Source organism: Eptatretus burgeri, chromosome 12 (assembly GCF_056783735.1).
Source record: "Eptatretus burgeri isolate ZD-2024b chromosome 12, Ebu_testis_v1, whole genome shotgun sequence".
In the NCBI taxonomy this organism is placed as follows: domain Eukaryota; kingdom Metazoa; phylum Chordata; class Myxini; order Myxiniformes; family Myxinidae; genus Eptatretus; species Eptatretus burgeri.
This window is the reverse complement of record NC_140972.1, coordinates 37631872-37647033: the sequence shown is the minus strand read 5'-3', so window position 1 is coordinate 37647033 and position 15162 is coordinate 37631872. Positions and strand designations below refer to the sequence as shown.

At 42.2% G+C, this 15162-nt stretch overlaps 1 protein-coding gene across 1 annotated transcript in view; it reads right to left on the bottom strand.

Annotated features, from left to right (window-relative positions):
* LOC147015430 (von Willebrand factor A domain-containing protein 2-like) overlaps positions 1-15162 on the bottom strand; it is a 74659-nt gene that overhangs the window by 55158 nt on the left and 4339 nt on the right. Inside the window, exons 4-5 of the mRNA XM_085850177.1 lie at positions 11505-11696; positions 9971-10104 (exon numbers count right to left, since the gene is read on the bottom strand). Coding sequence (XP_085706303.1) covers positions 9971-10104; positions 11505-11696 — 326 coding nt within the window. The remainder of the gene's footprint in view (positions 1-9970; positions 10105-11504; positions 11697-15162) is intronic.

Genomic DNA, 15162 nt, shown 5'->3' with positions numbered 1-15162 from the left:
GGTGCGAGCAGGCCATGCCTCGGAGGCGGAGGAGATATATCAGCATGATCGAGGTCGAGAGGAGGTAGGTAGCGTTTTTGAAGAGGATTGGAGTTGGCTTGCGCAATTGGTGGAGAGCAGTGATCAGTAGAATGGACATTTTGAGAGGCATCGGACTCAGTGGGCTTATGCATTTTGTGGAGAGCCTTGATCAGAGTAGAGGCATGCGGGGAATTGTTTGGAGAGGCAGAAGCATCGGACGAGAGATCGGCAGAGCGCATGCACTTCAGAAGGATGACACGACCATTGAATTCATGTTGAGGCGATTTGGCTCGCATGGTGAAGCAAGGCGCTGGCCTATGGCTCGTGGTTGAGTCGATGAGTATGATCGGAGCACACGGAGCCATTTCACTGGGGTTCTGAGCCTTGGTGTGGAGTGACGCTTGCGGATTGCCTGGCGTGCATCTGTCCCGCTATGAGAGAAGTGCCATTTTAGCACGCGTATGCAGGTGCCGGTGGAAACGCCTCAATTCCAAGCTCCACTGGGACCAGCTCTGGGCCAAGTTAAGTACAAGAATATTCGAGGGGGGGGGGTATTTCTATTTTGTGTTCCCTTTGTCTGTATTTGAGTCTGTGTGGGAGGTGCCTTGACTGTAGCATTTAATTATTCCATATTATTATCATCACCTTTTGAATTATAGTCCTTTGTAAATATTTGGTTTATTTTCATTAAATGTATTCATTTTGAGGAAATTGTTTTCGTGTAATTTATAATTTTTGTGTATTTTTTGAAGAAACTGTTTTCGTGTAATTTCGAGTTCGAGGATAAACCCCCTGTGCATCTGTTCCATTCGCTGTGCTCCTCCGCCTGTCCGCCATTGTCCCCATGCTCTTCCAGCACGTGTTAAAATCTCCGAGGATCAACGTGTCCGCCTCCTGTTAATAAGGTACAGCTTGTCCGTCCCAGGGGCTGGCGGTGTCAACCGCCCGTTACCACAATTTGGGTCAGGGGCTTAACCTGGACTGGCCACCCTCGTGACAATATAGCCGAAAAGAATTGGTCGGTGAGGCGGTGAAGCCCTGAGTCGGTGAAGCCGTGAAGCCATCCGTCAGTCCGTGAGGATGATGTGCATATTAATAACATACTGTTTGAACGTAAATTCCCCAAGACCCTTAAGACCCTGAAAGACCAAAAGACCCAGAGGACTCAAAAGACCCTGAGGACCCCAAACAACCAGATAACGCAAATCACCCTGAAGACCCAAAAGTCACCAAAGACCCCAAAGTCACCAAAGACCCAAAAGTCCCCAAAGACACAAAAGTCGCCAAAGACCCAAAAGTCCCCAAAGGCAGAAAAGTCACCAAAGACCTAAAAGTCCCAAAAGACCCCAAAGATCCTGAAGACCCAAAATATCCCAAAGACCCAAGAAGACCCTGAAGACCCTTTTGACCCCTTAGACTTTTACACAAGTTAGACCCCTTACACGCTTCAGACAGATTAGACAGCTTAGACCCTTGACCATTGAGACTACTTGGACCTTCATAGATCACAAATACATTTAAAAAATAAATATAATATCACCAATATTACAAATAAATTTGTAGAAAAGAAATTTTTGTATTATGATTCGTGTAAATCATGCCAACACAGCAAATGTATGACATCAATGTACCGACGTGTGGAGAGGCCAGCATAGTGAGCCGATCCATGCTAATATATATATATATATATATATATATATATATATATATATATATATATATATATATATATATATATATATATATATATATATATATATATATATATATATATATATATATATATATATATATATATATGTTGCCCGGTCTTTATCTCAGGACGAACCCTCCCCTCCCAGAATATGACGTTCTGGGCTTTTCATTATCCCATTATCTTGGTGATTTAATCAGGCACCTGTTCATAATAATGTGTGTGTGTGTGTGTGTGTGTATACAGTATATATATATATATATATATATATATATATATATATATATATATATATATATATATATATATATATATATATATCTTCTTCTTCTCCTTTCGGCTGCTCCCGTTGGGGGTCGCCACAGCGGATCATCCGTTATGATCCGCATAATGATTTCGCATAGATTTTACGCCGGATGCCCTTCCTGACGCAACCCTGGTCGCTTCTTACGACACAGGCATATGGTACACCTATTCTAACCGGGGCATACACCGGGCCCAGTACACTGGTACTCACTTCGCCGACCTCGGAAGGATGACAGGCTGAGTCAACCTCCTGGTGTGTATTAATTCAAGTGGCCAACGGGACTTGAACTCAGGACCTTTTGGATCCCAAGCAGCTACCCTAACCACTACACCAACACCAGGCTTTATTATATATATATATATATATATATATATATATATATATATATATATATATATATATATATATATCTTAACTGTTCAGCCACTCTGACACTGAAACGTTGCTTAAGGCCCAGTCACACCTTGACGTTTTAGCCAACGTATGCCGATTTTTGAAAATTTTTTCTAAAACGCTGGCACACGTTGAATACGTTATGGGTAAGTTTTGATAACATTGAGAGCACGCTGAAAAACAATGCCATACGTCGTTGTACGCTGGATTTAAATGTTGTACTTTTCGGTTGTCCTCAAATTTTTGCATGCTTTAAATTTCACGACGTATGCCGGCGTATGACTCACACGTTCCGCTACGCTGGCCACAAGTTGTATGCACGGTCTGCGATCGTTGAAAGACGTCAACACATGCTACTTGTAAGTTAATAATAAGTGGAGACACGCCGAGGTAATGTTTAGCGTACCCGAAACTTATTTCTAACCTATGATTAACGTGTTGTTGGCACGTTACGCGATCTTTGCCACACATCAACAGACGTTACTTTTAAGTTACTCATAGGCTGAAAGACGTCGGTATAATGGATCGTCCTTGCGTCAGCGTCCACGGCCACGGCCAGCACACTTATTTGCAGCATTCTTCAAACTTTTCTTCGGCATGACGAGGATGTTCACACTTCGATGTCGAGCTTGGCTATGATTCCAATTGTCCATCGGCAGCGTCTATTTAAAATAGTCGAGTTTGAGCGTTTTAACACGTTCAGAAGAAACGCTTCAAATTTCCAAACCCCAGCGTCAAAAAACAAAGGCGAGTGACAGCAATTTAAATAGTTCATTGTAAACAATGAAAATAGTTGAGTGGTACCGTTTAAAAGTCGTTGAGTGAAAAAAAAATCCAATTGTTGAGCGCAAGCATCTACTTTCTATAGTGGAGATGCAGCCATTTAAATAGTTGAGTGGCAGCCTATGAATAGCAAACCCTACGTCACCGGCAAAGATAAACTGCCGCACGATATGGATAAGTTAGGCTATCGTTGGGCATAGTTTGTGAACGCCGGCTACACGATAATTATTCATTGGTATATCGTATCTATAAGTTATCGAAGCGCTCTATGCACATTATTAGTTCATTGTGCATTTGTCCAACCCGTTATGAATTGACCTAAATCGTAAAAACAAGCCATAGCTCATTGTTGAAAAAGCCCCATAAAAATTAGCCGCGAAGAACTTCGAACAATGGTGCAAAGATGTCTCCTACCCGAGGACACGCGGACGCAAGGACGATCCATCATAACCCACACCCTCCCCCTCACACTCATCTACTACTGCCAACATGAACAAACTACTACTAATACTAATACTAATACTAATACTGATACTGATACTGTTACTGCTGACATGGACATCGACTCAAAAAGGACTCGAAAACACTGTTGGGTTCCCCTTTTATGAACACCATTTTTATATACCAATTCCCAAAATCGCTGCGAACACGTCTTTATATGGCAGTTGTAAGTTAGAAACACATTCATTTATTTTTTTGTCGACCGGAAGACGTCAATATGTGTTGGGACTACGTAAAGAATTGGTTCAAAGCACGTCAAACATAAGTTAGAAATAAGTTTCGCGTAAAAAAGACATTTGTTTCGACTTATGAGTAGCTTATAAGTAGCGTTTGTGGACGTGTGTAAGCATCCACATATCGTGTGTAAAACTTATCCCCATCGCACGTGGAACGTGTATCATACGCCAAGTACGTCGTAAAATTTTGAACATGTTTAAAATTTCTTGACGTACTCTACTTACTACGACGTATGATAGCGTACTTTAGCGTTCTACTCACGTATACCAAACTTACTCATACCGTATTTGACGTGCCCCAACGTTTTAGACACATTTTTCTTAGGTCGGCATACGCTGGCAAGATCGCCAAGGTGTGACCGCGATGTTGACACTTCCATTTCTACGGCAGTTATGATTCGAATCGTTGTGCGTCAGCCTTTTAATAGGCTACGTCACGACATCGTCGGCGATGCGTGCAACGCGCTATGCCTAAGTTAGACTATCGTTGGGCATCGGTTGTGTAGGCCGACAACAGATTCAGCATTCGTTGGTATAAGTTATCTATAACACAACGAAACGTTCTGTGTCCGTTACCAATAAGTTATACATAAGACCAAGTCGCTATGAATACGTCCGAATCTTTAAAAGAAAACATGAAAAGTTCAACGTAAGCCAGCGATTTACATACATTTTAATACGTTGCCATCGCTAGCTAAAATGCCAAGGTGTGACCGGGCCTTTAGTCTCACCAATGTAGAGCAAACTGCAACGATCACACATCAAGGCATATTTGACATTTGTTGAAGTTCAATCGAAATGACCTTTTACTCGCCATATCCCTCTCGGGCATCTGACCTTGTCATGCGACACAACACGGCAACATGTTTTTCATCTGGGGTGGCCCAAGCTGTTCCCGAATCTCACCGTCTCACCGTCCCGAATCGTTCAACTCTGCCATCATCTATCAATAATGCCAGCAGTGTGTGTGTGTGTGTGTGTGTGTGTGTGTGTGTGTGTGTGTGTGTGTGTGTGTGTGTGTGTGTGTGTGTGTGTGTGTGTGTGTGTGTGTGTGTGCATCTGTCACCGCTGTTTCTCGACAACCACTGGTCCGATATAATTGAAACTTGCCAGCTATATTGCTGGGGCACTGAGTATGTGCCTTTTCAAGGTTGATATTAATCGGACGAGTGCTTCCCAAGTTATGGCCATTTATTTACCAAACCAATGACAGGACACATTGCTGCATAGGGGTGGCCGATGGGGAAGAGATCCTCAGCCGCGTTCCCCATTACGGGTTACAACGTACGGACTTCCGGATAGTGATGACTTACTGTATTCTAAAAAAATTCTCGATTTCTTATACGCATTTATAGATAAACACAATGCCTCAATGCAGTCGTCATTTATGAGAGCAAAGGAACGGCCTGTGTGGTTGTTTCTGGCACGCGGTTTGAAAGTTTTTTTTTTTGCACGTACGGCCACGCAAGAGTGAAGGAACGGTCTGTGTATTTGTTGTTCTGGCACGCGGTTTGAAAAATTTTTGGGGGGGGGGGCACGTATGGCCACGCACGTACGGGCACGTACTAGTCAGAAGAAAATACACTAATATTACCCGCAATATGCTAATGTTACGTTCTGGGATTTTCATTATCCCAATATATCTTGATTATTTATTCATGCACCTGCTGTTAATAATTTCATGTCTAATTGTTTCAGTATATATTGCGATGGATGTTGGGGTTTTGCAGCCTTTCGACAAAGCGTTACGCCCAAAATACGTCATATACATAAATCATTTCTCCCACCCATAATTGGAGGGAACAACCAATCAGTTGTCACCGAATAAATTACCCCCAAGTGGCTGGGATCTGGATAATTAACCCGCTTCCTTGCCCTGCTATTGTCGCCCAAGAAAGCTCAGAATGAAACGCCACTCAGAGATTCAAAGAAAAAAATGAGAAGAAAAATAAATTGCTCGTTCACAGCCAAGGTAATGAAATTCACTACAGTCATTCCATCTGAAATCACCAAATTTAAGAAAATGTTCCCAGTTGACCCCCTCAGATTTACTTTAAACTTTCATAAAATAGTTCCCAGGTATCAAAATGAAGCTGCGTAAAATTTTAGGTCCATAGAAGCGGTCAACTCCGAGATATTGATGGTTGAAAATGTGGTTGTGGCTCTATTTTTATGGTCGTTGCGAGCATCACAAAATGAACGGCTACTTTTAAACTCCCACAACTTTTTAAATATTAATGCGAGAGCCTTGAAATTTTCAGAGATTATTCGACTATAACTGTTCTGTAAGAAACAGACATAAAACGGAGCATACCTCTCTTACTTTTTATGACCTGGTCAGTTGAAATCCAGAAAAAAAAATGTTGGTTTTGTATGAAGACCCAACTTTGAGAACACATATATTTTTATTGACCCATCCCAGAAGCTTGAAATTTTTTCATGCAATAACTGTATGGTAGTAGTATTCAAATACATGTTTACTTTTCTGTATCAGTCATATACAATACAGTCATGATCCCTCAAAAATTGAAAATGTTCATTTTTCCCCGAAAGTCAGGTGAGGATTGCAAATATATGAAAAGGTATACCACTTCAAATTGTTCACCATTGGAAAGAGCATATTCTAGTTTACAAAAGTGTCAAATATCAAAGTGGTATATTTTTTTGAAATCTATTTTCTATTTTTTTTAAAACTGTTGTTAACACAGTCTTGAATACATGAAGTGTGTGCATGGTGTGGGCACCATGGTAATCATGAATGATTAGTTCTATGATTCAAATTAATAATTCAAAAATATATCACATACTGCAATAACAATGTAATAAAACATTTCACGTAAATGATTTGAATCGGTCCTTGATCTGCTTTTCCAAGTCAGGTGCGAGCTTGTACTGCCTCCCAGTTGACGTTAGGGGAGCATCAATAACTTTCATCACATGGACCAAAGGAACCCAACAAATGTCCTCCCTTGAATGTAACTATATACACTGCTGACGTCAGCAGATCAGCCACCATTCCTGAGTTCTATTTTTAGCCCCAGCCATATGAGTTAAGCTCTTGCTATTTACAAATGAGAAACAAAGAATTACAAATTCAAATTTCAAAGTATTGCGTTCATGGTATCCTCATAGCAGATGATATGTATGTACATTGCATATACATGTACTACACATATGTATGACGTGTAAAAGGACTGTTCATTAAATAGCACACACAACATGCACAGCACTGGCAGAACATCATTTATTAAAATATTTTTTAAATATTGATAGAAACATTATATTGGACATCATTGGACACAATGCCTGACCAGCAACAGCCAAGGATTCTCCAAAGAGACCTGGTACCAAAGGAATTAACTATTCGTCATCTCAGATCCCTGGTCAATGTCCAAGTCTCACATCTGTAGAGAAAGAATGGAAGCACCAAGGACCTGAAGACTCGGACATTCGTCCTACTGCACAGGTACTGAAAACACGACACCCTATGATGCAGTGAATCCATGACTACGCAGGCCTGAACCAGACGTCTATTGACCTCTGACTCTGAACCAGACGTCTATCATCCTCTCTTTGGGATGGGACATTCCTGACACTCACCCAAAGGGACCACCTCAGGTTAACCCAAGGAGACAACAGTCTGGTGGACGACACCTCAGCACCACAATGAAATAGACTCCTGCAATCTGACCCGGGAAGGTTACCCCGTGGTTTTCCTCCTATCAACAAAGAGTGATGTCCCCGAAGGATTTGCCCCAATCACGTCATCTGGTGAACCACCCTGTGGAGAACAGCTGCACAGAAGGTACTCCCACTGAGTGGGTTTTCAACTTTTTACGGTTTTCTTTTGTTTTGCGGAGTGAAGGGTTTCACGGTGGCCGGAGTGCAAATCCTGCCACCAACCTCCTAACAAAAGTAGCCTAACTGCTGGAGGACGTTCGCAGACACAGTTGGGCATGAGATATGGATGGCCGTTGGCTCACAAGGAGCTCCTCCACCCTTTGTCAGGTTTTGTTTTTAATCCTGCTGGGTGGCCAGATCATTCACCCTCCTCATCAGAAAACCTGGTGGGGGAGACGGTTTAGTCACCGACAACCCGACCATGGAATAGATTAGTACAGGTTTACATGATCCCGGTAGCAAGTCACAGATCTGATCTGGCCTGACCTGACAATAGAGGATATGTTTTACCGTTTATCTGCTAGTCTGCACCGAATGTGGACAGAGGTTATGTTTTTACTCCTGTTTGTCTGCTTGTCTGCACCGAAGGTGCATGGAGGTTATGGGTTTACCCCTGCTTATCTGATTCTCTGTTAGTCTGTCTGTAAGTGGGATATCTCAAAAACTTATGGACAGATTCGGATGAAACTCGGTGGAGAAGTTGGGAGTGTGACAAAGACAAATTCTTTCGATTTTGGTGAAGATCCATATCCGGATCTGAGAATTTTTTAATTTTCTAAGTGATTATTCACCAGTGATAGGGTGAAAAACGACATTGAGCATGATATTTCAAAAAAATTTGGATGAGGTATGACAAAACCTGGTGGTAGATGAGTTAGGTCAGTGAAACGAACAAGCTGACAAGATTTTGGTTGAGGTCTGGATGTAGATCTGGCCTATCAGTGGGATTCTAAACATGAAATGTTTGGTCTGGCAGAGGTATTCGCTCTACTGAGTGCCCTTTCTAGTTACCTTCACCCACCGAATGTGGAAGGAGATCATGTTGTGACCCCTGTCTGTCTGTTAGTTTTTCTGTCCGTTTGCCTGTTTGTCTGCAAGATATCTCAAACAGTTGTGAACGGATTTGGATGAAATTTGCTGTGCATGTTGGGTATGTGACAAGGACAAAGTGCTTAGATTTTGGTGAAGATCTGGGTCTGGCGATTAGAATTTTTAACTGATTCTTCACCATTGAGAGATCGGGCCAAAAACTATATATAGCACGAAATATCAAAAAGTTGTGGATGGATTCAGGAGAAACTTTGTGGACGCGTTGGGTGTGTGATGAGGATGAATTGATTAGATTTTGATGAAAATCCAGATCCACATCTGAGTGGAGGTATGCGTTCTACCAATTGTCCTCATTTGTAACTGTATCCATGATGCCAGCTCGGTACCTCCTTCTACTGGGGTCTCAGCCATGGCTTTGACAGGGTCAGGCTTTGTTGAACCTGAGCTGTAGTTTGATTCTTCGTCACTGTCATAGCAGTAATCCCTGGAACCTTCAATGACCTCTCAAATTGAATCAACTACCTTACGTGGCTCCTGTTCCTCTATGTGAAACTCTGACCAGCCCTGACCAATAATTACCAACAGTGCTTTTCTGTGCTGTTTATCTCAAATCTACAGGTATGATGCATCATTTACCACTCATTGAGTGTTTCCCTTCCCTCACTGTCTTACGAGCCAATGAATAAGCTGCAAATCTGTTCCCCCATTGTGATATGTACAAACCATGAGCATGCATTCTAGAAACTCATCGATAAGAGTAAACAGCATACTAAAGAGCTATCTGATGCAGCAGCACTTGAAAAGGTCCTGCCTGTTGTCTATCTCATCAAGACGCTCCTTGTAAGAGCAAGACTATGCTCAGATGAACAGAATTTTCAAATCCCTCTCGTGCTTTTTCACAAGTGCCATCTGCCATAACAAGCCGGCGTACCACTTGCATGCTGTGCCTACATCATTCTTATCCGAAAACATAATGACCTTCACTTTGAATTAAGTATCCTCAAATTGAGGCATCAATGTTACATTACGATATCAATCGAATCAACCTATTTCTGCTGCACACAGAAAACAATTAGAGATAATAGAAAGTAACCAAACCCAATTTTCTATGGTAAGCAAATTATAGGAAGATAATCAGGGACATTGGAATTTTTTTCCCATTTATGTAACAATATGCTTTTATAATATTCACAACCACAAAGCAGGTTCATTTTAATCAATTTTGATGAGATAATTGAAATCTTGAACAAATTGGGGAAATCTCTCGATCCATACTATTAAGGGATAATGTTTGGAGCATATTACCCGAAGGGACATCCACACACAAGCTCTTTTGGGTTAGCGTGGTGTACAGTCCATTTATTGCATCATCGTACTGCTCAGCAAAGAAGACGTGCAAATCCAAAGGGCGACTCGCCATACGATTCAGTTCAGCCCACCTGCACAAAGTACCATTTGGGGGAAAGCTTGACTCATGATGCTTGTGAGGAAGAATGTCACCTCCATTTGTCAATATCATTGATAAACAAGAGCGAGAATTGCTTTGCAATCAATTCATGTCCCCCTACCGATATGTGATATTTTCCAAATTCGACATAACTCTGAAAAATTGACGGAAGACTCTGAAACTCGAACTTGTTCTGGAACCTATCATGATAAAGCCATGTACCAAGTTTCAGTTGAACATGTTAAAAGATATGGGGAAAAAGTCAGAAAAACCACAGGTGAGACAGACGGACAGACGGACAGACGCAGAGCAAACCTTTAGTCCCCTCCGGTCAAACCGGTAGAGGACGAATAAATGAGGTCCCTTACAGGGAACTTTAACGCAAGAGGAGGCCATTCGACTCATCAAAGATTGCATTGTTATTATTAACCTTACTATGGTTGTTTGTCCGTGCTCTATCCTTTTTAATGCTGAGCATCAAGCAAGGAAGCAGCACATCCCATTTTTAAAGTCTTTGGTATGACTGTGCTGGGGTTGGACCTGCCGACCTCCCAGACTCGGGGTGGACACTCCAACCATTATGCCACCGAGTCTGGTTTCAAATCTATCGGTTTGAAACTAAGACAATGATCTCTCAACTTCAACCAACTGGCTCAATTCGAATTTCCTTCCTATAAAAATCAACTCCAGCAGAATGTGATGCTTTTCAAAACGTGCATTGTGCAAGTAATTACTTTCAAGGATATTGCAGTTTATGCATTCGATGATGTGAAAAAGGAAAGTAAACAAATGACTTGGCACTGATAATCTCATGAGTATACCCCCTGGTCTGTCATGGTCGTCTCACATGGTTTGTGAACAAATGACAGAAAATTTAATTGCAAAACATGCTTGTAATCATTTTATTCGTTGTTGTTTCACGTGCAGAACGTTTTACTGTGGGTTTGCATCATTTCCTGCAGGGGTGAAGCAGTGCCACTGATGCAGTGCCCTTTGTAGGTTAGAGCAAGAATTTGGAATTTTCCCAGGACGTCCCTCCTCACCACGAAGAACATCTTAAGATTTTTTTTTTAACATTCACCAAGTAATGCTCACAGATGGGATTCCCCGTTTAACGTCCATCCGAGGGACAGCACACTCATTGAAAAGTTAATGTACTTGGTGAGTGTCTCTATTACTGCAGAACAACACCAGGATGATGGTTTATATAGCTGGGTTAAGATTCGAACCCAGGCATACCTCGAGGGTGTCGAGGACATCCTGAAAACCCAATTGAGGACCTATCAACCAAGAGAGAAAGTTGGAGGATCAGGTGACCATATAATGCTGTAATTGTGGGAAAGAGATGTGTTTGTATGAATAACAGATGCTAAAAATATTGGAAATACTCACACAGGATTTCCAATGCCAACACTGAACAGTATTATTCCGCTGTTCTTTGCAAAATATGCCATTTTCATGCTGTTGTCCTGAGAGCGACCATCCGTGAGCAGCAGTAACATCTTGGGTGAGTGTTCTCTGGCACCCTGGAAGCCATTCCGCAAAATGGATTCAATAGCCGCCCCTGTGTTTGTGCTTCCGCCTCTGTTTAGACAATAATTAGGCATTTAAAATTAGTTTCTTTATTAACACAGGTCAGGGCTCATGGAAGAGCTAAACAAGTGGACTTGTGGTTGTTTTGAGTTTACTTTTTTGGTAAAGGAGTAATTTGTCTCACGGGATGGTGCAGAGATGTCATACACCTTCCCTTTGTTTCCCACTTGGTGATCTGTAGATCAGTAGTTTCAGTTTCCCTTTCCAACATCAGTATCGCTTTGGGATATCAGTTTCGATTCCTCATGGCAACTTGTGATGTGATGCAAAAGTCATCAAAAACTATTTTCGGTTATTTTTTTTCGATTTTCCAAGGGGTGTAAAGGGGTCTTTAAGAGTCTTGAGGTTCTTAAAAGGTCTTTAAAGGTCTAAGGGTGTGAAGGGTCGAAAGGGTGAAAAGGTCTAATGGGTCTAAAGTGTCTTACCATAAAGAAGTATAAAGTGTCTAAGGGGTCTTTACAGCATCCAAAGGGGTCTAAGGGCAAAAGAGCAAATGGGGTCTAAAGTGTCCAAAGGGTCTGAAATTGTCTAAGGGGTCTTGAAAGCCAGATAGGTCTGAAAAGTTCATAAGGGTCAAAGAAGGTCAATAAGTCTCTAAATGTTCTAAATTGGTATTAAAGGGAGAGTCCCCCAGTTGTTTTCCCTTTTCCCGTCTGTGATTAAATCTAGTGTGTGGCACCTTAGGTGTTATTCGCATCGTTTATAATTATTTGTTAATTGCATTTCTTTCCTTCCCATCCCAACCCGCCATTGTCTAATCACGATCACCATCATTGGTTCTTTTTAGTGGCCTGTGGTTCGGCAATAAACCTGTTGGTGTTATAAAGAGCTAAGTTTCTCGTGTTTCTCCTCAAAACCAACGCGCGTATTGTCTGCCATAATTCAGAACGTCTCCACAGGTGTTTAAGCCGTTCTGAACATCATGGGATTTTAACCTCCTGCCACGATGAGATTAATATGAGTTAAGCTATTGACACTAACATTATATATATATATATATATATATATTCAATTGACCCCTCCCACACTCCTCCAGCCGAATAAGCTGCATAAAGCAAACCAAGAAGACCTACACAAGGTAAGCGTCATACTGCTTCGAACCCTTCCCAGAGTTCCTCAACAACTATAAAGATGTTCACACATCGTACACACATGATAATCCCAATGCTTTAGAGACCCTCAGGTACTGGACCGGTTTCATGACTTATTAGCAAATCATCAGCGAGAGCGCAGACAGCAATGCATTGCAAAGGGCTCCAAAGTATGTACCTTAATCGGTGTTGAGGTCTTTATAGTTGTTGAGGAACTCTGGGAAGGGTTTGAAGCAGCATAGTGCTTACCTTATGTAGGTCTTCTTGGGTTGCTTTTTGCGGCTTCTTTGGCTGGAGGAGTGTGGGAGGTGTCAATTGTTAATATAACCCTAGCCACGTGAGTTTAATTGATTAGGTGAGAGATGTGGGTGGGTCTTATTATAAAATATATATATATATATATATAAATATATAAATATATACATATATATATATATATATATACGTATATATACACACTGATGAGCCTAAACATTATGACCACGTGCCTCATATGCTGTTGGTCCTCCATGTGCCTCCAAAACAGCGCTGACCTGCAGAGGCATGGACTCCACAGGACCCCTGAAGTTGTCCTGTGGTATCTGGTACCAAAACATTAGCAGCAGATCCTTGAAGTCCCGTAAGTTGTGAGGTGGAGCCGCCGTGGATCGGACTTGTTGGTCCAGCACATCCCACAGATGCTCAAGTAGATTGAAATCTGGAGAATTTGGAGGCTAGGGCAACACCGTGAACACTTCATCATGTTCCTCAATCCATTCCCAAACAATGTGTGCAGTGGGGCAAGGTGCATTATCCTGCTGAAAGAGGCTACTGCCATCAGGGAATACCATTGCCATGAAGGGGTGTACCTGGTCTGCAACGAAGTTTATGTAGGTGACACGTGTCAAATTGACGTCCGCATGAATGGCTGGACCCAGGGTTTTTCCAGCAGAACATTGCCGAGAGCATCAAACTCCCTCCACCGGCTTGTCATCTTCCCACAGTGCATCCTGGTGCCATCACTACCCCAAGTAAACGGCGCACACGTACACGGCCATCCACGTGATCCAAAAAAAAACGGGAATCATCGGACCAGGCGACCTTCTGCCACTGCTCCAAGGTCCAGTAGTAACGCTCGCGTGCCCATTTTATGCACTTTCGATGGTGGACAGGGGTCATCAGGGGCACTCTGACTGGTCTGTGGATATGCAGCCCCATACACAGCAGGGTGCGATGCACTGTGGATTGTGACACATTCCTCCCGTGACCACCATTAAAATTTTCTGTGACTTGTGCCACAGTAGACCTTCTGTCGGTTCGGACCAGATGGGATAGCCTTCGTTGCCATCGCACGTCGATGAGCCTTGGGCGCCCAACACCCTGTCGCCGGTTTGTGGTTTGTCTCTCCTCGGACCACTGTAAGGAGGTGCTCACTCACCACTGCTGACCGGGAGCACCCCACAAGCTTTGCAGTTTCAGAGATGCTCTGACCCAGTCGTCTGGCCTTAAAAATTTGGCTCTTGTCAAAGTCGCTCACGCCTTTACTCCTGCCAATTTCTCCTGCATCCAACATATCAACTTCAAGAACTGACTGTTCACTTGCTGCCTAATATATCCCACTCCTTGACAGGTGGCCATTTAACAAGATATAATCAATGTTATTCACTTCACCTGTCAGTGGTCATAATATTTTGGATCATCAGTGTACAGATATATATATATATATATATATATATATATATATATATATATATATATATATATATATATATATATACATATACTGTATATATATATATATATTGTTGCGAGTCTGGAAATCGCATGCCTCCATGGCAATGGCATCCATCATACAGTGGTCCCCAGACAGTTATTTCATGAATATACGTAGAGTTCGACCTTTCCCTCATGTCTAATGGACGAAGTGCCTTGTGTGGATCTCATAGTTCGGTCTGATTATATCTCTAACTTCATTCCTACTCTTTTCCTTTTATTCCTGAAATACATCAAAGCAGGCACTGCACTCAGACGGCCACCTGTAAAACACTACAGCCACACCCTACACTCTAAGAATGTTTCTTTGCGAAGGCCAAGCATGGAAGCAAACAATAAACAACCTCCACCCACTGTTCAGGACGCATGCAGCACGTTCTTTTCAAGCCCATTTCTGCATCTAATAATTATATCCAATTCTTTCTTTCAATTCATAACACAGATCAGGGCCGGCACCGCGCACACCACCACCTGGGATAAATAACCGCATGCTCAATGGTGGGCGGACCCACGCGCAGCGCTGTGATAATTTATCATCGTACAGAATGTGGCATGAATGGCAAACATCTTCATTCGGGTCTGCACGCTGATTACAATGCCATTTTATCATCGCA